The sequence below is a fragment of the Thermobia domestica genome, chromosome 1, assembly GCF_964235325.1.
Source record: "Thermobia domestica chromosome 1, izTheDome1.hap1.1, whole genome shotgun sequence".
In the NCBI taxonomy this organism is placed as follows: domain Eukaryota; kingdom Metazoa; phylum Arthropoda; class Insecta; order Zygentoma; family Lepismatidae; genus Thermobia; species Thermobia domestica.
The window spans coordinates 14,577,392-14,599,904 of NC_137454.1; the positions used below are offsets into that span (position 1 = coordinate 14,577,392).

The window sequence follows — 22,513 nt, forward strand, 5'->3', positions numbered from 1 at the left end:
TTGTTTTTATATATGATACTATTATTGATAGAGACTGCAATAAGGATAACTAGTTAAAAATTAAATACATTATTGGTTTAAAATGTATTTAATTATTTACTGTTTGGTTTATTATTTACTGTTTGTTTTGCATAATTGCGTAGTCATTGTAAGAATATAATTGTGAACCTGGATGCGGTAATGGTCCAGACAACAATAATTTAAAAATGAGAAATACACGCTTCAAAATTTCCATTCCCTTCTGAAAAGTATATTACAGCGCTTATATTTGGCAGTTAAAATAATGAAACCCTCACCTTATATGCTGCACTGTAGATGTGTACTAGAAGTTCAGATTTAGTTTGTAATTTGTTTTTTTATGTACTTGTTATGGACCTAGAAATGTAGATGGTGGTTAGACTACTTATTGTATCCAAGTTCACAATGCTCAAATTGATTAATTTGAAAATTAACTTGAATACTGTTGACGTTTAGGGGAGTAGAGTTTTTATTTGAGTGGTATTTAGAATGTTTTGTTATACAATACTTGACGTTAATTTTAAAACAGTAATTGTTTCAGTAATTGTTAATTTTCCAATTAAGATTGGAACGGTGTTCTAATAATTAATATACTGCTTTTAATTATGGTCTCACGGTGATGATTCTATTTTGTATATTAGTTGGACGAAAGACTTAAAGGGTTTTGCAAACGTATAACGAGTTAAAAGACTCGTGCATGAAAAATCAAGATCCTACATCAGAATTATCTCTGCAATATACAAGATGAGTCGCCATTTTAAGAATGCACTACGGTGCGCGGTGACTGAATGTGGTAGTACGACACTACGCGAGTCACAAATGTTTTGCTACAAATTTACACCTATATCGATTTTCCAAGTTATTTCAATACATTTTTGTATGCTTTGAAGGTTTTAAAATCCTTTTTGACTCACCTTGTATTATTGGCAACTATGACTTAAATTCGCCATATAACAATTGTTGATACTTGACAATTGCATTTACATCATTGTAATAGTACGTTAGTAGTTATAGCAACATATGTATTTTCTTTAGCGCGAAGAGTTTCGAGAAGAACTAAAGCAAAATTAGTTTGATTCACTATTTCAAGAAATACTTTTTTTTTTTTTTTCAGATTGAAACTAGTATTTTATTAGATATATTAAAATTTTAAAAATAGTTCATAATTTAAATCACATTGGACCGAGACCACGTATTAACTTGTTTTGGTACTGTGAACTATCAATCAACAGTTACAGTTTTAAACAGAATGGGCACCACGAAATAATGAAATATTCCAAGAACGATGACTTGTAGTTGCTCATATACGGAATTAGATACAGTGAGTACCATGTTGCCAGACTTTATTCACAAAAACTACTTCAATTTTCCTAATTCTCCAGTAACAGTCACTGGAATATCAACACAGAACAAACAGGGAATGGAAGTCCAGCGTTATCTACCTCTACAGTTGAGAAAGCAACATTGAAGAATCAGTTTGTTTTTGAGTTCGTAGTGAGAAGTTCTTGAAAAATATCAGTGTGTCCAGTTGCATTAAAAGTACGAAAGAAGTATTTTAGTCAGCAAGTAAAATGTATCGATCGTATACCAGAAGCAAAATCAGCGTAGCCTGAATTTTGCTACTCTTTCTTCGACATTTTCTTGGTTGAATGTATTTTTGATTATTTCATTTCTCGTACAGCCAAATTTTCAGGCGTTGGCTACTTTCTTCAATAGATTTGACTAAGAAAAAACACCCAAACTCGTAGTTACATTGATACTCCGTGATAATTTGGTTAAGTATTCAATCTGCAATAAATTCTGTATAAAGTGAAAATTTTAGAACAGTAAATGCTATAAAAAAATTTTAAAAAGAATGAATCAAATTAATTTTGTTTTAGTTCTCGAGCTAAAGAAAATAGATATATTGCGGTAAGTTGCATTTCATTATCTCTTTTCACTTACGAAAAACAAGCAAAAGAAAAATGTTGAATTTTGTATTACTTTTAGTATGTCAGGCTCTTAACGTGCAAGTAAAGTAACGTTTCACGTAAGATTTAAGATTTTAACAATATATTTACGAAGTGCCTTTTAGAAGTGATCAAAATTTCTGTTACCTAGCACAAAATTACTTCATAATATCTCCTGCGTAAGAGTTCATAGTAATAAGACTTTCTAAAGAAGGGAATTCTAGTGCATGGAATCTGCATTATCATATCAATTTTTTGACCTCATCATTGTTTGATATGAATATGAAATTGTGCGAGACAAAAGTCTAAAAAATGATATTGGTTGCCCAGATTTAATGAGGAAGGTGTCAAGAGACACCGAAAAATCGCAGTTAAAAAAACATTAAATGTGAGGCAATAACAAAAGATAAATTAGAGACACTTCTAGCCTTATTTTTAAATTTCAGTTCTGTTATTAATATTGAATCGGTTGCTACTACAGATTCATTGATGATTGTTCAATGTTCTTGTATCTTAATAATGAATAATACTTCTGTTACTGTAAAGCGCGAGAACTGTTATTTTTAGTACAATTTTCTATTGATTGATGTAAGACTACAGTGAGAAAACATGTTACGACATTCACTTGTTCCACAATTATAATAAGATTTCGTAAATAAGTAAAAACAACTCTCTCTTCATGAAGCTGATTGACACTTAACATCACATGCCACCCGTTGAGAGCTGCCGAATTTTATTTTCTACCACCTATTATAGAGTGTGTATATGCAGCTTTTATGTTCGTTGTCAGCATGTAGTTTACTACAAGGTTACTTAAAGATACAATCCTTTTTCTGACATCTGTTAAAGAAAATGTTCTTTTTACTTGTGTTTTCTTTCTGTAAAATGTTTTTTTTTTAATATCTCAATAATTGAACCTTAACAATAGTCAGCAATCATTTAACAATAGTAGGCTGTTTTAACATTTTATCATGTAAGTTTCAACTGGTATTGTTAAATTCAATTAGTTACATTCTGACAGTACATTCGTCTAATATTGCTCGCGCCGTGTGGACTTTGTGGTGGACAAACACCGTGCTCGTGGGTTTTATCGGGGTTCTCCCGTTTCCTCCCACCTTCATTTCACCGTTTCAATCATCTCTCATCATCATCGTTTCCATTAGCCTAACCGGCAAAACCGTACGACGTAAAACTTAAAAGATTTCATTTCACTTTTTTGTGTAATATTGTAATAATTTTAACAGTACTAGTTCTGTATAGTTATGTTAGGTAATATTTTAAGCTATAGCTGGGGATGAGCAAAAGGGTTTTATTATATTTATTATTATTATTATTATTATTATTATTATTATTATTATTATTATTATTATTATTATTATTATTATTATTATTATTTTCGTTCGTAGTTTATATAACTGATATGTTACTGGTAAGTGTCCAAATGGTCGTTTGAATGTAATTTTAGATTTTTAATTTGACAAATATCTTTCATTTGCAACATTGGTTTTAACGGTTCAGGGTATGCAGCTTTCTTATATGAGACTTACTGTACGTTATATTTTTATAGCAGTGGTGAAATTTTATTACAAAGAAAGTTACTGCTTTTGGTAACAGCTTCCAACCATGTCTGGAGATTATGAAAAGCCTCTAGCAAAAATGGTAAGCAAGCTCCACTATTTTTTTTTTAAAGAGTCATCAGTAGTTAATACACGATTCTCGTATATTCAGCAGCATGTAAGTTCATTCAAAAAGAAACAAAGCGTTTTTCTCCTTATTTTGTATACCACATTACCTGAAGTTATGAATTTAAATGTTTTTCATTGTCTTTTTAGGTCATCCAAATCACGAATGTTACAAAACTTGCAAGGATTGCCTTGTTTCAAAGACACACGATGGACACTGAGAACTTCAAGGAGCTATTCGCATGTATCTTGCCAAAATACAGATATACTTATGGAGAGCACCGTAATATAAGGAGAAGCTGCCCTTCTTCAGTTTCTCGCCTTGTAAAAACGAAGCATTTATATTTTTTAGAAAGATGATGATTGGTAATTTGTCTGTGATATTGTAGTGGTTGCATTTGTAGAATGTATTTTTGGATATATAATTATGTTTCGGTTGCAAGTAAAACATTCGAGATTTAAAGGAGAAAAAAAAAATGTATATAAGAATATCTAGGTAACATTTGATTCTGCTCAGCAAAGCAGATTTTGTGAAAGCAAGTCTTCACTAGGCCAGTTGTGTGTCTAATGTTTCATGACTTCTGGAACAAAGTTAAAAAAAGATCGGAACAATAAGTCCAAACGGGTACTTAAAAGTGTAATTTCAATTACACATCTTACAGTGTGTGTAATTTCTAAGTTTAGACACAAGTTTAACCATTTTTTAAAATAGTAAATTGTTAAAAAAAGAAAAAAGAAAAAAGTTAGTACAAACTAGCATATGACAATGTTAATGTAGAACATGTAATAAGTCTTTCGTTTTCTCTTTACCTTTTCCAGTTAGCAGTGACGTAACTAGGAAGGGGGGGGGCAAACGGGACTTGTGCCCCAGGCAACGGATTGGGAGGGCGCAAAATTAGGCAAATATTTGGGTGCGTGTTTTGGTTTGGTTTGGTCAGGGGAGCGCTAAGGTGAGTTCTTGCCCCGGGCAACACCTAGCGTAGTTGCGTCGCTGCCAGTTAGTCGAGAATCTATTTCATTCTCATAATATAACCTATTAATGACTTCATGTACTTACACAAAATGTGTATTGCTCAGCACATAGCTTAACTGTTTGCTTCATAACAACTCTTATAATAAATGTTGGCTAAACTTTCTATCGAAACATCAATGCATTTAAATACACAGTATATTTTTGGGGATATTTACATTAAACAACATACATCACATTTTATATGTTATTATTTGGAGACTTTTCGTCAAATGACTTGCCACTGAAATATAATGATTTTTAGTATTACTAGTATTATTTATAAAATGAGTATATATACATAGTTACTATCAACCGTTGGCTTGCTGTCCGTGTTGAACAATTTACGAATGCTTAGCAGTAGCACGTTGTATTGAATGTGTTCATTTCTTGTGTTATGTATACGTTTTGTGACACGTCAATTTTTTTTTTATTTTTTTTTTTAAGTCGAACTAAGCTGGTAAATTACCACAGTATAATGCACAACTAACAAGAGTTTAGTGAGCGTGTAATGGACTTTTTTTTAATAAGTTGCCCAATTTAGCGATATTAACGTTAGTAGGGGTGATATATTTTATTACGTTTTTGACTCGACATACTGGCTATCTAAATGTTGAAATATAGTGAGGGTAATTGCCTAAAAGATTTCACTTCTATTTACATAATGACTCAAAACCATGGAAGACCTTCTCTGGAGTTACGGGGGGGAGGGGGGTCATATGGCGAGATCCTCGCCAACAACTTTCAGAAAAAAATTAAAATATACCCCTTTATGTTGTATTATAGAGAATTAAATACGAAAATGCTAAAAAACCGAGTTTTTATATTAACAGTTTCCTGCGGAAAAACTAGATTCCTCACTCGACTGAGGGGTATTCCAAACCCCCGGAAGATCCTCCCCCATAGCTGACAATCCCTAAAATCCCTCATGCTCAAAACACGATATTTATATGCATTAAGGTAAGAAGACACACACACACACACACACAGAGACATACGCATAAGAAATAGACAATTCAGTATGGCATATCAAAATATAAACTAGATGAACTTCGAGACACGTCTTTTTTATCAGCTTAGAAATTATTTCTACGTAAGAAATAAAATCCTTTTACGTGCAAAATCATTCGTCAATTACTGTGTATAAAAATGGATATTTATTAAAGGTATTTAGCATCTACTCTCCAGTGACGGTAGGTCTTGATCACTGAAAAACCAGTGGCAGCTTCGACATGACACAAATGATAATATTGCGCATTCTTATAAAACCAATAATTACCTGTTAACAGTGTTCTATTGTTCTTGCGTTGGTGGTAAATTTTCGGTTATTTTGTTCGCATCCTTCTTCGCAGCTGCTAGCTAGGAATGGATTATATGTTGTTAAGTTTAGGTTAGTCATAAAACAAACTTTCCCAATTAACATTTTGAGTCTATAACGACATATTTATTTTAATTTAAGTTTGCTCTACTCATAACTACTCTGAACTCGTATTAAACCAACGTAGTTAGCAAACTCGGTATAAAGTGTAACCCAGATCACCGAAGATGGTTCTATTGCATACGAGAAAAAATATTATACTAAAAAAATTACCACAAATTACAGCTTTTGGTAGAAAGTAGGCTCAAATTTAGGAATAACTGAGTTTATATTTAAAATTAAGAAATAATTCTCTTTCTAAGAAACTATACATTGTTAACAGGGTATAGTGTGCTTTTTGAAATAAATAAAAAATTATAATTATTTTTAAAATATAGTAAAATTTAGTTACTTCAGCTTACAAAACTAGTTAGTCAATGTCAAGAATTCAAAAATTATTATTATTTAACTAAAGCCTCCTTAACTTGTAAAATTAATGTCCAGGTTTCCATTACAGAAGGCTGATAGGTTTTATCCGAACAATTTTAAAAGTGTATTTATCGTATGGAAAGCCTGTGGGGCCGCGGTGGCTCAGTGGTATAGCGTTCACCTCCAGTGCTTGGGGTCCCGGTTTCCTCGGGGTCTCCCGTTTCCTCCCACTTTCTTCATTCCACCATTTCATTCATTACTCATCATCACAGTCTCCTTTAGTATCACCGGCATAACCGTGGGACGTAAAACTCAAAGATTTCATTTCATTTTCCTATGGAAAGCCGTGCAACCAATATTATAGCCTGTCGCCGAGCATCGCAATTTCTGTTGCAGCAAATTACGTTCAAGCATAAACATAGGAATTCCATTCTATTCCTCCCTACAAGTTCTCCAGAGGTCTGTGAAATTATGGAATCGGCAGGGTGTAATCATGATTTTAATGGTCCAAATGCGCAGAAGTACGTTGAGCTGACTTGAAGACTTTTTACATTAAAGTTATCAAAGAAGAGAATACGGAACCCCAGTTTCTGTTTTATGTCATGATAAAACCGAAGGGATGACCTGGCAGTATAGGTGGACACTTTGTGTGGATTTGCATTGCTTCCGTGCAAATTGTTTTTCCTCCATATTGGTCATGATGGAATCCTGGAAGTAGAGTGTTCATCTTTACATGTTTGCCCACTTTACTTGTCATGTGCATTACACTACATGCTGATGGTAAGGTAAACTTCACTTCCGGTGAAATCACGATTCGCTGCTCGAAACTTTCTCGGCACTGGCGGTAAAATTCCGTTCTTTCCCCGCCTGAGGTGTTACAGTATGTAATAGCCCGAATGTTACCATTATACGTGAGGAAAATGTAAACCCTATCCAATATGACAACCGCCTACCATCAGTGCTAAGTGTGTTTCATCAGTTGTTGCATGTTCAGCAGTGTAGCGCAGGAGGAAATTAAGAATCCAGCCTTTATGTACGCACCACATGTTTAGACGAAGACGAATGTGTTGCTGGCAGTAGACAACCAGATCTAATCCCGGTCATGTAACTTTCCTGCTTGGCAGTCGACGAATTCCACGAAACAGCTTAGGCGACACTTTCGCTTGTAACCTCAACGAGCCCACTTTGTTGATGAATTCTTCTGCATGAGTTGGGGGCACGGTGGCTGAGTGGTAGAGCGTTCACCTCTGGTGCATGGGGTCCCTGGTTCGATCCCAGCTCGTACCAAGTGGGCTTTGTGATGAACAAACACAGTGTTCGTGGGTTTTCTCGGGATTCTCTCGTTTCCTCCCATTTTACTCATTCCACTATTTCATTCATTTCTCATCATCCGTGTCCTTTAGCCTAACCAGCATAACGTTGGATGTAAAACTGAAAGATTTCATTTCAAGAATTCTCCTGCATGACTTTTTTTTTTTTTTCTCAATACCTTTAGCTGTGGTTTCTCCGATGGTTGAACCATTTTCTCGTCACTATTCGATTATATGAAAAATGTGTGTAAAAAAAAGGCACCATATACCCATCCTATTAATAATTCGTTTCAGCCATATTTCACTAGCACCAACACTGCACTCCTGCAGCAGCAAGCTGTGACAGCATAATCGTCAAACTGGCTTCAACCGGTCAACCTTCTGTAATACTGACAGCGAATTGCCTAAATTGTGTGTGTGAGGTCCTTGGTTTGATCCCACCTCGCGCCAAGTGAGCTTTGGGGTGGACAAACAGCCTGTACGTGGATTTTTTCTGGGTTCTCCCGTTTCGTTCCACTTTCTTCATTTCATACATTTCTCATTCCATCTCCTTTAGCCTAGCCGGCATAACCGTTGGACGTAAAACTTAAAACATTTTATTTGTCTAAATTGTGTTGGAAATAAAGTTGAAAGTTCACTGAGTCCGAAACACGCTGACTTGAACTCTTGGCACAGAAAAATCCAGTCCAGAAAAATCACAGCACTTGAATATACGTTAAACACTATAATATTGCTTCTGCCCAATATATTTTTGCTGCGTAAACCTGTTATATTTTCTAGACTCAACACAGAAAAAAATTAACACTAGAAATTGATTGATTAAAACCTTTGCAGGAAAGTGCAAGTGTATCATAAATAGCGAAATATATATATATATATATATATATATATGTATGTGAATGATACATTCGCTGAAGTACGACATAAGTAACTTATGTAATATTGAAAAAACTCCATAGGTACTATTAATATACACTTTATCTCCGGGTGCGGATAACTTAATAATAAAAATCAAAATATTTCGATAGTTTATAGCGTTGAAAATGCTGATGCATAATAATTTTAACAATAAAAGAGTCTTAGTTGGAACTTAGATACTAGTCTTAGTTTAAAGAAATTTTGACAAATAGTAAAGAAAGAAAAAAAATTGTGTAGTGAATAAACTTCTTAAAGTAAAGTGTTTATCCTTTGTAGAGAACTATAATTCCTATTACATTAAATGAATATAGGTGATTTAGGTAACGAAATGTATACACCTTGTGCCATTTTTCTTTACTTTTTTAAAATCTTGTGATCAAGTATACGAACTTCGTCATGAAGAATCAAAACATTCCTTCTTTCTCATAATGTTCACATTTTTTTTGTAACTATCTTTCACAATTTCAAGAAATTTAAAACATTACCTAGTAGGTGATTACACTTTTCGATGAAAATAATGTGTTGTCATTTATTTATTTATTTATTTATTTGTGGATATTAGGGAATACAAATTGAATAAATGAATAGAATTTCTTACCTACGTACGGTACAGATTTCTACAAAATAAAATAAGAGGCGGTGTTGTAGCTAAAGTCACGCTTTATTGGAAAAATCTATTCACTCGATCAATTATGCAACTCAAGAACATTTTAATTTATCATGCGCGCATTATCAACCTAACATAAGACTCTTTCGTTTTCACACACTTTTTGAATCAAAAAATCTAATATATTTCAGGCAAAACTTTTCTTGTAGGCCTTATATCTGGAGAACCACATGCAGTGTAGCCAAACCCAAACTATCCCTTAACTCAGTATGATGTACTAATTCCGTAAAAAAAAAAAAAAAAAAAAAAAAAAAAAAAAAAAAAAAAAAAAAAAAAAAACCGGAAACTCTGTTTAGGGGCCGTTCAAAAATTTTAAGTCCCCTGATCCAAAAATTAATTATTGACCAAGATTGCAATCTTTTGATCCATTTTTTATATCATTCCTAAAATTCAGTTTAAGTAGTAGTTTAGGATAATTGTAGTTAGTGGATTTCTGTTAGAATATGGATTTAGTTCATCGTTTTCATGGAAAATTAACTTCAATCTCTAACAATAGTTTTTTAACACATTAATATTAAAATGGCACTTTACAATTCATCTGGCAAGCTCAAGTTGCAGACAAGATTTTAACAAAAAGATTTGAATGCAGAAAGTGATTATTAGTTTTTCAGGATTTCTAGGAAAATTTGTTCCCATGATTTACTTCTCATTAACTCCTCTAGGATATTATTTTACTTACAAATTTCTGTAATTCGTGAATTTTTATAGTTCCAAGCTTTCGACTCTCCCCTGGAGTCTTGGTCACGGGAGGTTAAAAACAGGAAGAAAAACAATAGAAACATCAAGGAATAAAAAGGAATGGACTGGACTTACCAAGGGAAGAACTGTGTTGTACAAAACACACGTTGTCCAGTGTGTCAGCGATCTTCAAATTAGATGAAGCGAACAAAAATATAGCGGAGTCAGTGTGCGCGCCATTTTTGTTCCTTGTTGGAAGGTTGCCAACTCATGTTGTTATTTTTATTGTCATGCCAATGCTGTTTTTTTTTTTTTTTTTTAATTCCCACCTCCCATTCGTCACTCAACCATTCCTTATCTAGATTTTTTTAACTGAATAAATAAATTTTCAAAACACAGTCTCTCTTCTTCATTTCTAGCTCCAAATAAAATTGTGAATCTTCTACCCTGTGGTGCGTTTCTTTTAAATGTTTCGATACGCCTAAAATTGGCATGGCAATAAAAATAACATGAGTTGGCAACCTTCCAACAACGAACAAAAAAGGCGCGCAAACTGACTACGCTATATTTTTGTTCGCTTCACCTAATTTGAAGATCGCTGACACACTGAACAACGTGTGTTTTGTACAACACAGTTCTTCCCTTGGTAAGTCCGTTCCTTTTTATTCCTTGATGTTTCCATTGTTTTTCTTCCTGTTTTTAACCTCCGTGACCAAGACTCCAGGAGAGGGTTGAAAGCGTAGAACTCAAAAGCAGGTTCAAGAATTACAGAAATCTGTAAATAGAATGATAGAATTTCTGAGCGTGGTTTTGTAATGTGTGTCCTCTAGGATAGCCCAATAAATAGAAGATCCTTTTAACAAGTCTGATGTGTGATAATATTATGGATTACTGAAGAAGGCAATGCAGTGTGTTGAAATAATTAATTATAATTCATTGAACCGAATACTAAAGTAAGAAATTCTATTAATTTATTCTCATTTAATTCGGTAAACGTATAAATTGTGATTTTAACCCTACAAGTAACATAAAATCTAACCATAAGTATGTAAAATAGTTGTAGATAAAAGCTCCTCCATAATGGAAAAGTGCCTAAGAACAATATTTCTTTAGGTAACTTGGGCGATGTCGTTTTCAAACAAAAAAGTATTTTTTAAAATGTATTTTTATATATATATCATATTTCATTAAGTATTGAACACAAGTATTTTACCAGCTTGCTCTTGTATAATTTAATCAATGGTGCACTATTGTTTTGTAAGTATAAATAGTGCAATATACAAAAATCACGTTTTTTGCCGAAGTAACAATCAAATTGAAAGGTGAATTTATGTATTTGTAACAAAGTCAGGCGTAATTTTAGACAAAGTAATTGAATATATATATATATGTATGTAAGTTAGCTCAATATTTTCACTAAATATCAAATTTGTAATGATTCTTAGATAATCCATGTTTTGGTTCTTAGGATGCAGATAAGTGTTGTAGTCTCGTATAAAGCAATGTTAATGTGAAAGTTAAGTGTAGAATGTGTATTTGAATTATTCTCAGCTGCATTTATGACTTTCTTGTGTCTTTTCATATGTCATCATTTAATGTGATTTTTATTGATTCACGTATAATTGTATTTTACATTTTCCTCTTCATGTAACGTAGAAAAATTTTCAGGCTAATTTTTCAAATGTATTCACAATATAAAAAATATGGCACATACTTTGTATATGATACACAAGCTACCTCTTTGTAGCAAGCTCATGGTAACTCAAATTATTTCTTCGTGAAGGAAATAGTAATAACACTCTCCAATGTATTGTTTGCCGAAGTAGAGAAACGTGATTTTAAAGAGCTTTCCAGATTCACAAATTAAACAGACATGTTGACTTTTAATCAGTATATTTTCCTACAAGAAAAGAATTTTAATTAAAAGTTGAAATTTTATATATGGCTTGAAGATAAATTATAAGTAATCTTACATATATGAATAACTTGGTACTTTATAATTACACGTATGCTTCCTAATAGGTGTTTAAGTATTTTATAACTTAGACTATTAATATTAACAAAAATGAACTATTAAGTTCAGTGTTTCGCCTAACGATGACTGCATTGGCTAAAACGAATAACAGGATCAACACAGTGTGGCCGCATTTTTACTTTCTGTGGAGGATGAAAGAGATCTCTCGCTCTCCCAGTATAATTCAGTCCAACAATGTAGAGACAACAACAGTTCAGATCCATTTGCAGCATAACATTATTTTGATCTAATAATCAAGATGGTTGCAAGTGACTTTCCTGATGTACAGGGCAATTCGAAATGAATGATACAAAAATAAGTTACCTTCAATGAATTTATTATGGAAATCCCGATGCAACATTTAAAAAAAAAAAAAAAAAAAAACGAACACTGCAATCACACTATATTCACAATGTTGCATGTGCGCCCCTTTTGTGAGGCGGCAAATGTCTAAACGATAATTAAATTCTTGTAACAACCGTGCTTGTTTGTGGTTTTTCTCCCTCCTGTCTCCTGTGCTTGTTTACCAAATGTTGTCGGGAAATGTCTGAATAATGGTTAAGCTTTAGCATGTTCAAGCATAAAGAAAACCTCTGCCACTGATGCCAATATTTGGCGTACTAGTGCCTCTAGTGGACAATTCCGGAAATGATGAGGTCTTAAGTGTTACGAAATGAAACTTGAGGGTATGTAAGATTTTTTTTTTTTTTTCCACATAATACATTACAGAAATCACAGTGAACATTTTTATTTTTGTTTCGTTCAATTTGAGTTACCCTATATAGAGAGCAAACTTGTTTCTCCACTGTTAAGAATCTTGATAGAAAGAAAACATGCTTACTTGTAACATAAGAGCTGATAGGAGCTCAGATTTGCTCATTAATAAGATTTGTTTTATTGTTGATTTCTCTTCCGTTTGTGTAATTATATGAATACGAGAATTTAATGTGTTTCACTAGTCAAGCATTATTTGTGGAATGCTCCAAAAATATTTAGCGGAAATCCTATAATAACGTGCTAAACGTGTGTCGATATTAATTTTGTATGTTAAATTCTTTTTTTTTTTTCTTTCTTTCTTTTAATTGCTGATTTCTTTTAAAGTATTATTGTAATAAAGCGTAGGTTTATGAATCTCAATTGATTAATCTAAAAGTACCGTTTATTTTTTTACGTTTCGCGTACTTTGTTTCATACTTCAAATACCAGACTGTTATTAACTTCTGTTCTTAATAATACAAATGATTTTCCAGTTAAATGTTTTAACTATGTCGTAACTATTTTATACAGTCCCGTACTGATCAGTTCACTGTATTTTATATCATCAAACTGGTAGACCTAATTTCCTTATTATTTGCTCTTAACATATTTTTACTTATAACTTAGGTCCGGAACAGTCGAAGCAAATAAATCCATAAACTAGAATGTTATACTTGATCAGTACAGAGGTGTGTATCTACTTTGGGCCACCTTGTACAGTGTTGTTATCTGCCGAATGTTGTGAGATATATATCTACATTTACAAATGTAACAGATATAAATATTAATTACTACATCCTTGTCCGAAAGCGTTATTTTTTTAGAGGTAGCATTATATTATTACTATTATCTTTTATTGGTTGTGACTTATAGCTAATTTATTGTATTGTTTGAAGACTTAGTCAACTGATTCAAAAGTGAAGATAAAATATATATACAGTAGATCCATGTTAACCAATCACCAGGGAACGTGGCCCTGGTCGGATAACGGAAAAGTCGGTTAAAACGGACGTCACCATTTTAAGTCTCTAAATTGAATAGCGTCTTTACTATGGTAGGAGAAAGGTGTACAGTATTATAATTCAATAAATTGAACTTAACAAAATCAAAAGTTTCGACCACAAGGTACTCGAGTAACACTCAGTTGAACGAAATACTGTATACTAAATAAAGTACATTAGACAATCATAGAAACCACACACTTATTTGTGTATGTATATTGATTGAAGAAAAACACAAAACTTTAAAAAAATCGCCTTCTAATAATAATAATAACAAAAGAAAACAAAAGACTAGCGATTTGTAAAGAAGCTTACGTAAAGAGAAATATTAACATTCAAATATTAAATATAAATAACCACTCATTCTAGCTTTGTAGGTATAATATAATAGGTATATTATATCAAATATTAAAGAACTGTGTACGGAAAATACATTTTGTAAATCATCCTTACAAGTATGTACGGGCTTCTTATGCTTTCTATATTCATTCTGTTGAATTACGAAATTAGTTGAAGATGGAAATAATTTCGAAGACTTGTTAACTTATGATTTTATAGTGAACGAAAAGAATATGGATAAATATTTCTTCAATTGATAGCGTGTAGAAAAAAATATATAAATCTGAATTTCTCTAGAATTAATGAAGCTTTTTGTCAACTCCTTTGAGCACCGCTAAATTGTTTAATTCATGGAATTTCTGTTAGATTATGATGTGCTTTCTTTTTTTAATGTATTTTAAGGGATAATCCTCAAGAGACAGTTACGTTGTGCGTTGATTGTAGAGACATTCTGTGTGTATTTGTACTTAAAAAAAGAAAACAAAATGTTAAATTTAACGTCCGGCGATTGCACTCCGAGGCTATGAGAGATGATGATGATGGTCATGATGGAGAATTAAGATAGTGAGAAGAAACAGAATGGCCCCGAAGAATCCTTCGCACACTGTGTTTGTCTACCGAAAACCCCCTTTGGCGCAGATTCACTTATTGTAATCATCGTCTTCCTTAGCCTAAAGGGCGTACACGTTGGACGTTAAACAGAAAGATATGATTTAAAATGATTTCTTTAAGATTAGTATTAATGACTTTTTTTTTCTTATCCCTGTACAAGGCATTGTCATGGCGAACAAACATTGGAATACAAAAACCAAGGCATGAAATAAAATTTTTATCCATAGCGTTCCATCAAAAACAGCATTTATATTTCTTTTCATAAGACAAAATCTCGTCGGATGCTTTTATCTAAGGTTGTTTTACAATTATATTCCAGTACTTCTAAGCAGATGAAGTACATTTAGAAATGACGTTTGTTCATTCGACAGAATCCAAGTATTTTATTTTTCAACCGTTATAGAAGAAACTATACAATATTTATATTATATTACTCAATTATCAATTTATATATTAACATGCACGACATTAGTTTTAGGTGTAGATATGTTAATTCTTCTGGAGACCACATTACATGTTCACTTGTAAGATATTAAAGATAATTCATGATTAAAAATATATATATTTATGTTCAAAGTATTCATGAGTTACGACTGACCAATATTAGTAAATAACGAAGATGTGATTATGAAATAAATTATATAAAACATATTTGTTTTTCCTTTTGAATCAGCTGAGTGCAGTAGGACATGAATTACAATTGCAACCAATTTTTGTCATGAAGCCCAAAATAATTAAAACTTTTAATTGTATGACTGCTCAATCGCGGTCTTTTATTATTTATATCATGAGGACAATGAAAGTAAACTTTAAAAAAAAAAAAAAAAAAAAAGTTCTAATTTTAACCTATGGTTAATCATTCCTTCTGTACTGACGGTGTATAAATATAGTAGCCGCGCTCTGAACGTTTCCAGTTTTCCAGCTTAGATAATAGATTAAAGAAATAGTGGTCACGACTGTATGTACTACAAACAGTCAACATTCCCTGTTTACTGCCCGAGTTGAATCGAAAAGAGGCAGGCCAATTTTGTGGTTGAGAAAATAACAGTGCGAGAGGTATTTCAAAGAATCTATTGAATAAAACGGCATTCGGTTGGAAAACTGGAAACTTTTTGGGCAAGACTGTATTTTTACGTTTCTTCTTAGTGCCATGCTAATTTTGTATTGCAAAGTAATACCAACCACCGAATAATGATGCTGTATTAAATATGTGACTATGTGTATGTCTTGTATGTTTCATAAAATAATGAATAATAAGCTTTATTTTATGCGAAGCTTTGTAAGGAAGACTTCTATAATAAAAATGTTTAATATTATATACTGTAATCATTTAATTTCCAATATTTCTTAAATAGTTTATATGTTTCTGCATAGTTGTCAATTACAGTAGTATATGATCTTCAATTAAATGTGAAAAGTCTATTTTGGAACCTACAGCTTAAAGCTATTCATAGAGAGTGCATATTTTAGTGTAATACTTTAAAAAGTAATACAAGCGATCAACATAGGTATTGTTCAGCTGAAATGACTTTACTAATTAAGCTAGTTAGATCTAATGTTGATTATCCACTAGCAATATGTTCTTCCCATTATTTCATATAGAAGATAATTTATGTAAATACAATTAATCTTTCGAATAAAGCCACTTTTTCCTTCTTTGCTGTACCATTCCTTGAATATCAAGAGAGTTGAAAGCCACTGATGTAACAGTAATCTTCATTAGGGTTCACTCGAGCAGACGGTTCTAACAAATAGAAAATTTATAGGTAAAATACGATGTGAAACATTTTTCGTGAAAGAATGAGAGTGTGAATATAAGTAATTACTGTCAGTGCACAGCATACTGAAATGAATTTTGAGTGAAATGTACTGTATGTATAAGTGTTGCTGACAGTCACTGACGCTCGGGCTCCCCTGCCCTAACTCGAGTAGATAGTATTCGTGCTTTTTAGTACCCACCTAGTACAAGTTGCTTCGTGTTTTATGCACTTTAGTTTTTATGCCATACGTCCACACTGTATTTATATTCAGAACTTCTCGAGTCACTTTGCAAGTGGTAATGAAGCTCCTCATTTAGTGCATGCTCTGCTAAAAGAAATACGAAGCTCTAACTTAACCTGAAAATGTAAGAAATATGTCAAAATTTGGTAGAACTGTCTGCTCGAGTAATGCCATTACTAAAGAACAAGCACAAAAATATGTAAACAGTCTTAGAGGAAATATTTTTAAGCACAAAATATGTTTCAGTTAAAGTAATCCAGTACACTGTAATATTTATCTTCGTGAAACCCTTCAAAATGTTACTCATGAGTATACAGTTTCGTAAATTGTCTTTCAACATTTTAGAGTGAGAAATTAACAAGATCTCAATTTTTAAAAACTATGTTTATATATAATTTATTTGATTTCATTATTCTAGTAAATCTACTTTGTAAACTGACCTGTCTATATTGAGGTATTATTTAAATTACTGATAGATCTTAAGTATCGTAAATTTTGGCAACATTAATTCTGAAGTGCCTTGTAAACTATATATACACTTTTCCATAAGTGTAAAGTACAGGAAAAAATAAAGAAATTTAATATGAACTATAACAATACCTTTGGAATTATATATGCAACCGTTGACTCGTGATAACAGTTGATGTAAAAATATATATGTACTTTTCTGTCAGATGTAATTTTCTTAATAATTAAAGGCTCATTTAATTATTTTACTTATTATTATTTTTTAAACTCAGAAACCAGTAGCAATATGAAAATAAACTACTGTATCTTTGCAGAGTAATGCAGATAGATTAATAACAAAATTCATGGAAATCAGTTGAGAGCGAATTTTAAGGTGCAGCACAACACCTTTCCAAAAATATTGTTTTCATACCGAGAGTTCAAGATACATATTTCGGGGCATGAAATGAAGTGAAACGGGCACAATTATTGAACATTTTCGTGAGATTAACACTTTTTCCTCTTTGATTCGTCAGCGCCATCTTTATTCTCCCTTTGTTCTTTTTTTCTTAATGGATAGAAAGATAAATTATTATTTTCACTCTGTTTGAGCAGCTACAATAAATTTCAAACCTTATTTTGTAACAACAGTTATAAAATACAGGATGAGGTAAAAGTCTGGCTACACCCCTATAAAAGTCGAACGGTGTGAGGAATCATAATGTCGTTTGGTATGGGGTGTCAATAGGTGGGGGCGCAACTTATAGGAGCTATGGCGACAGCGACGGCCATCTTGGATTTGGGTTACGTTTTTCAAATGGGAAGGGGATCATGCCGCATATAATTTTACACTGCCATTTTCTAAGAAATACACCTGTGCAATACATTTTGCGATATCTTGATTTGTGTAGGAGTTATGACCTGTTAAATTTGGGACGCTTGTCAGAGTCGGCATTACAGGGTGACCAGACATACTGATTTTCGCAGTACAGTACTGTTTTTTAAAGAGCTGTCCTGCGTGTTGCGAAGACGCCTAGAAGATCGAGAAATGTCTTTTTTTTAATGTCCTGACTTATTAAAATGAAATGCCCTTACAGTAACTTATTTGCAATATCTTTGTTTCATTCTTTATTCACAACATTTTAAATCACATCCAAACTTTTCGTGAATGATGAACCGCTGTTTTATAACGCTCCTCAAAAGGTTAGCAAAGGAGAACAATCAACGAATCATTGGTTTTACTGAGAAGCTTCTTGAGATATTGGTAAGGTAGGAAAGAATTCTACTTCAAGATACAACAGTTATGCTAACAAGATAAGTAGAAGTTCTCTCGTGCCGGTTTTCAGGCAGAGATGAGCTACATTGTTGATTTTTATCTCGTATACAGATGGTGATCAGAAAAATGGAAACACCTGAACGAAATTGCAACTTACCAGATTAATATGGTGTCGGGCCACCTTTCACCTTCAGAACAGCCTTGATGCGACGTGGGATGGAGGCATAGAGGTCGTGAATGGTAGCAAGTGGAATTTTACACCATTCCTTGTGCAGGGCATCGGCCAGTTCTGTGTGAGAGGATAGAGGTGGAAATCGTCACCGGAGTCGTGTTTCCAAGACGGACCACAGATCAGATGTTCAAATTATGTTGAGATCTGGGGATTGGGCAGGCCAGGGGAGGTGTTGAACTTCATCCCGATGTTCCTCAAACAACGCTGTGTGAATGGGTGCATTATCATCCTGGAAGATGACGTAATTGTCCGGGAACAACATCCGGACCATAGGATGCAAGTGGTCTCCTAAAATTGCGACATAATCGTTGGCAGTGATTCGTCCGCTAAGTGTGACCCCAATGAAAACTATGATATGGCGGCCCACAGCATCACCGAGCCGCCGCCATGTTTCACAGTTGGGCGGAGACACTGCAGATCATAAGCTTCTTTGGGCGTTCTCCACACATAAACACGGCCCGTGGTTGGGAATAGGGTGAAGGATGACTCATCCGACCATATCACACGTTTCCAGTCCTCAACGGTCCAAGTTGCATGGTCGCAGCACCATTTGCGGCGTGCGAAAGCGTTATGGTCCCTGATGAGCGGTTTGGCCCGTGCAACACGACCCCGCAAGTTCATGTCATGTAATTCGCGGCGAACTGTGATTGTCGAAACAGGGTGGGGGAGGTGCTGATTGAGTTCCTCCGTCACTTGCTCCGCAGTGGCACGACGGTTCTGCGTGACAATGCGCTTTAATACCCGGCGTGACCTGTCACTCATGATTTTCTTCCTTCCACTGTTCCGCTTCCCCGATGTGGTTTTCCCGTGTGTTGGGTAGGCCGTCATCACCTTCGACACTGTCCCACGCGACACACCTAACACAGTAGCCACTGCCGTCACACTCACTCCACATAACCGCGCACCAACAATTTGCCCTCTTTGAAAATCTGAGAGGTCTCCCATTTTACACTACCTCCGTCTGCTGCAGCCACTGGACACTGCTGTTCCACTGCGCCTGACGTAGTATGGAGACCGACCTAACACACCACCACCAGCTGTCCGGCGCTGCGGGCGCCACGACACCACTGCAACCCATACATCTGATGTGTTGCCAACTACAGGTGTTTCCATTTTTCTGATCACCATCTGTATAATTGATTTCAAATAACCCCACAGATAAAAGTTAAGAGGTGTGAGATCAGGAGACCGTGGTGGCCATTCCATAGGCCCCTCCTACCTATCCAGTCACCTAAAAACTGTCTGACCTCAGTAGCATAGTGAGGAGGTGCACCGTCCTCTTGGAGGAAAAAAGTTGGGAAATCACCCTGCGGATTCAACAACGTTGGAAACAATCACGGAGCATGTTAAGATACCTCTCCCCATTCAAGGTTCCATCAATAAACACCGGACCCAAGATTCTTGTGTCCCAAATCCCACACCAAACCATCACTTTTACACCAGCAGCACTTGTACAGGAATCCACCCACGAGGGGTTTGCATCTGATTAGTAACGGTGATTCTGTTTGTTTCCCTCACGTTGCACATAAAAGTTAGCTTCTTCACTGAACAACACCTGTCATATGAAGTTTGGATTCCTGTTAGATTGATCCAGAGCCCATTCTGCAAACTAGCCAGCAATCAGGGTCATCCTCACGAGATGATGTTGCGACTGTAACTTGTACGGGTGCCATTGATGTGTGTGCAACATACACAGGATTAAACGCTGATTAATACCGGATATTGCTAATAACGGGCGCGTACTGCGATGTGGACTATTCACAACCGATGCCATAATTGTTGTTGCACTCTCCTCGTTGGTGGCTGTTCTTGAACATCCACTGCGTGGCTTGTCAACCACAGAACCCGTGGCACGAAATATCTCCAATAACTTGGAAACTGCCATATATATGAAATATCATTTCTCTCAGAATGTCGGGCATTGAAGTTAGCAGCAATCGCTCTGGTACTTCGTCCACCACTCATTAACACAATTTCAATGCGTTCCTCCTGTGTAAGCATTGTGGATCACCAGCAACGATAAACAAAATTGGTCACCTCCTTGCAATTTTAAACTTTAACAGGTCATTAACTTTTACACAAATAAAGATATCGCAAAATGGATTGCACACGTGTATTCCTCAGAAAAAGGCAGTGTAAAATTATATTCGACATGACCTTCTTCCCATTTGAAAACGTAACCCAAATCCGAGATGGCAGATTCCAAGATGGCCGCCGCAGTCGCCATAGCTCCTATAAGTTGTTCCCCCACCTATAGACACCCTATACCAAACGACATTATGATTCCTCACACCGTTCGACTTTTATAGGAGTATATCTAGACTTTTGTCTCACCGTGTAGAAGGTTTCAGTCGTAGCCTTTGCCTTAGCTAACAAGGTTTGAAATTACACCAGTGAAACATTGGGAAACGACATTCCTTAAAAAAAAAAAAAAATGTCTTTGCATCTTTCATTATTACTACGGAAGCTAAAATAAGAAGGAAGCTGAAAAAGAATTACTATTGGAAAAAAAAAAAACGTTCTTTAAAGGGTCTTGCTGCAAGAAAAAATGGCTCAACTTTGGGTTACAAAACATTTTTCCATTCTGTCCTTCCTTCCCTTTGTTGGCTTGTTGCAGGGGCGGATCCAGGAAGGGGGAGATCGCCCCCCCCCAGAAGAGGAAGCTTTCTTATTTTATATATATAAATAAAACACATCCCAAAGTTTGGAACCCTTAAAAGTAGCAGTATGACACCCCCCCCCCTCCAGAAGTCGGTCCTGAATCCGCCCCTGGCTTGTTGCTAGTAGGTCATCCTCCAGACCTTTTCAGGTTTCGGGTCACATTCTATCCTTGCTTCTGAGTGTAATAAAAGAATTTTCTGAAGAAAAGGCGCATTGGCAACAGAGAAAAGAAGTTCAAACTATATTGGACCTAGCCGGTATGTAGTGTAGCATGAGTGGGGCTTTGATATGGTTAGTAAAACGCAGAAGTGCGTACAGTGGATCACTGAAACAGTAACGGCATACTTCAGCGCCGAAAATATATATATATAAAAAATACACTCGTCTTTCTCTTTTCTTTTCGCTTCTCATTTGAAGTACTCATATACCGGATGCCCATTTACGCTCCTTGTAAAAACTAACATATAGTATCTATTTGCAAGATTTCTCGTCTCGAACCTAACTCAAAAAAACATGCCGACCAAAGAGACTGTCTCTATAGCTATACAATTATTCTATAATTACGTATTATAGTACAGAACATGCGATACACAATGTACAAATTTAGATACAAATTGGTATTTGTATCGCAATTTGCTACACAAAATTGAATATGTAGGAAAAAAACGCTGCTACGTATATATAAAACTGCTTTGTGAGGCTTCAAACATTAGTATTTTTGGAACACATAATATTGACTTGTGAAGTTTTAGGTAGCAAGATACACGAACTTGAGTTTCCCCATGGTTGAACATCGATTTATTGGCATCGGTTAATGCTCAAATCTAATTAATAATTTATGTTATCTTATATATGTATGTTTGTCCTGGATATCCGTAGAATTTGTCGGGATTCTACCATTTCCTTCCGCATTTTCATTTTATCAATTCTTCGTCATTCATTCTCAATTCTTTGTTGATTAAAATAAAAATGTTTCACGACATTTTTAATAAAAATTTGATTCAGGAGCAGATCCGGAGGGGGCAATCGCCGGCCCCCCAGAAGAGGAAACTTTCTTATTTTATATATAAATAAAAACCCATACCAGAGTTTGGAGTTCTTAAAAGTAGCTCTCAGTAGCAGTATTACAACCCACCGCCCCCCTCATAAGTCCGTCC

General features: G+C 34.6%; 1 protein-coding gene across 1 annotated transcript in view; it reads left to right on the forward strand.

The window, feature by feature from the left end:
- Positions 1–17,456, forward strand: part of LOC145683368 (solute carrier family 2, facilitated glucose transporter member 10-like) — a 36,197-nt gene extending 18,741 nt beyond the window's left edge. The window contains exon 6 of the mRNA XM_081754702.1: positions 3,800–17,456. Within this exon, the coding sequence (XP_081610828.1) occupies positions 3,800–3,941 (142 nt within the window). The 3' untranslated portion in view covers positions 3,942–17,456. The remainder of the gene's footprint in view (positions 1–3,799) is intronic.
- Positions 17,457–22,513: the final 5,057 nt, after the last annotated feature.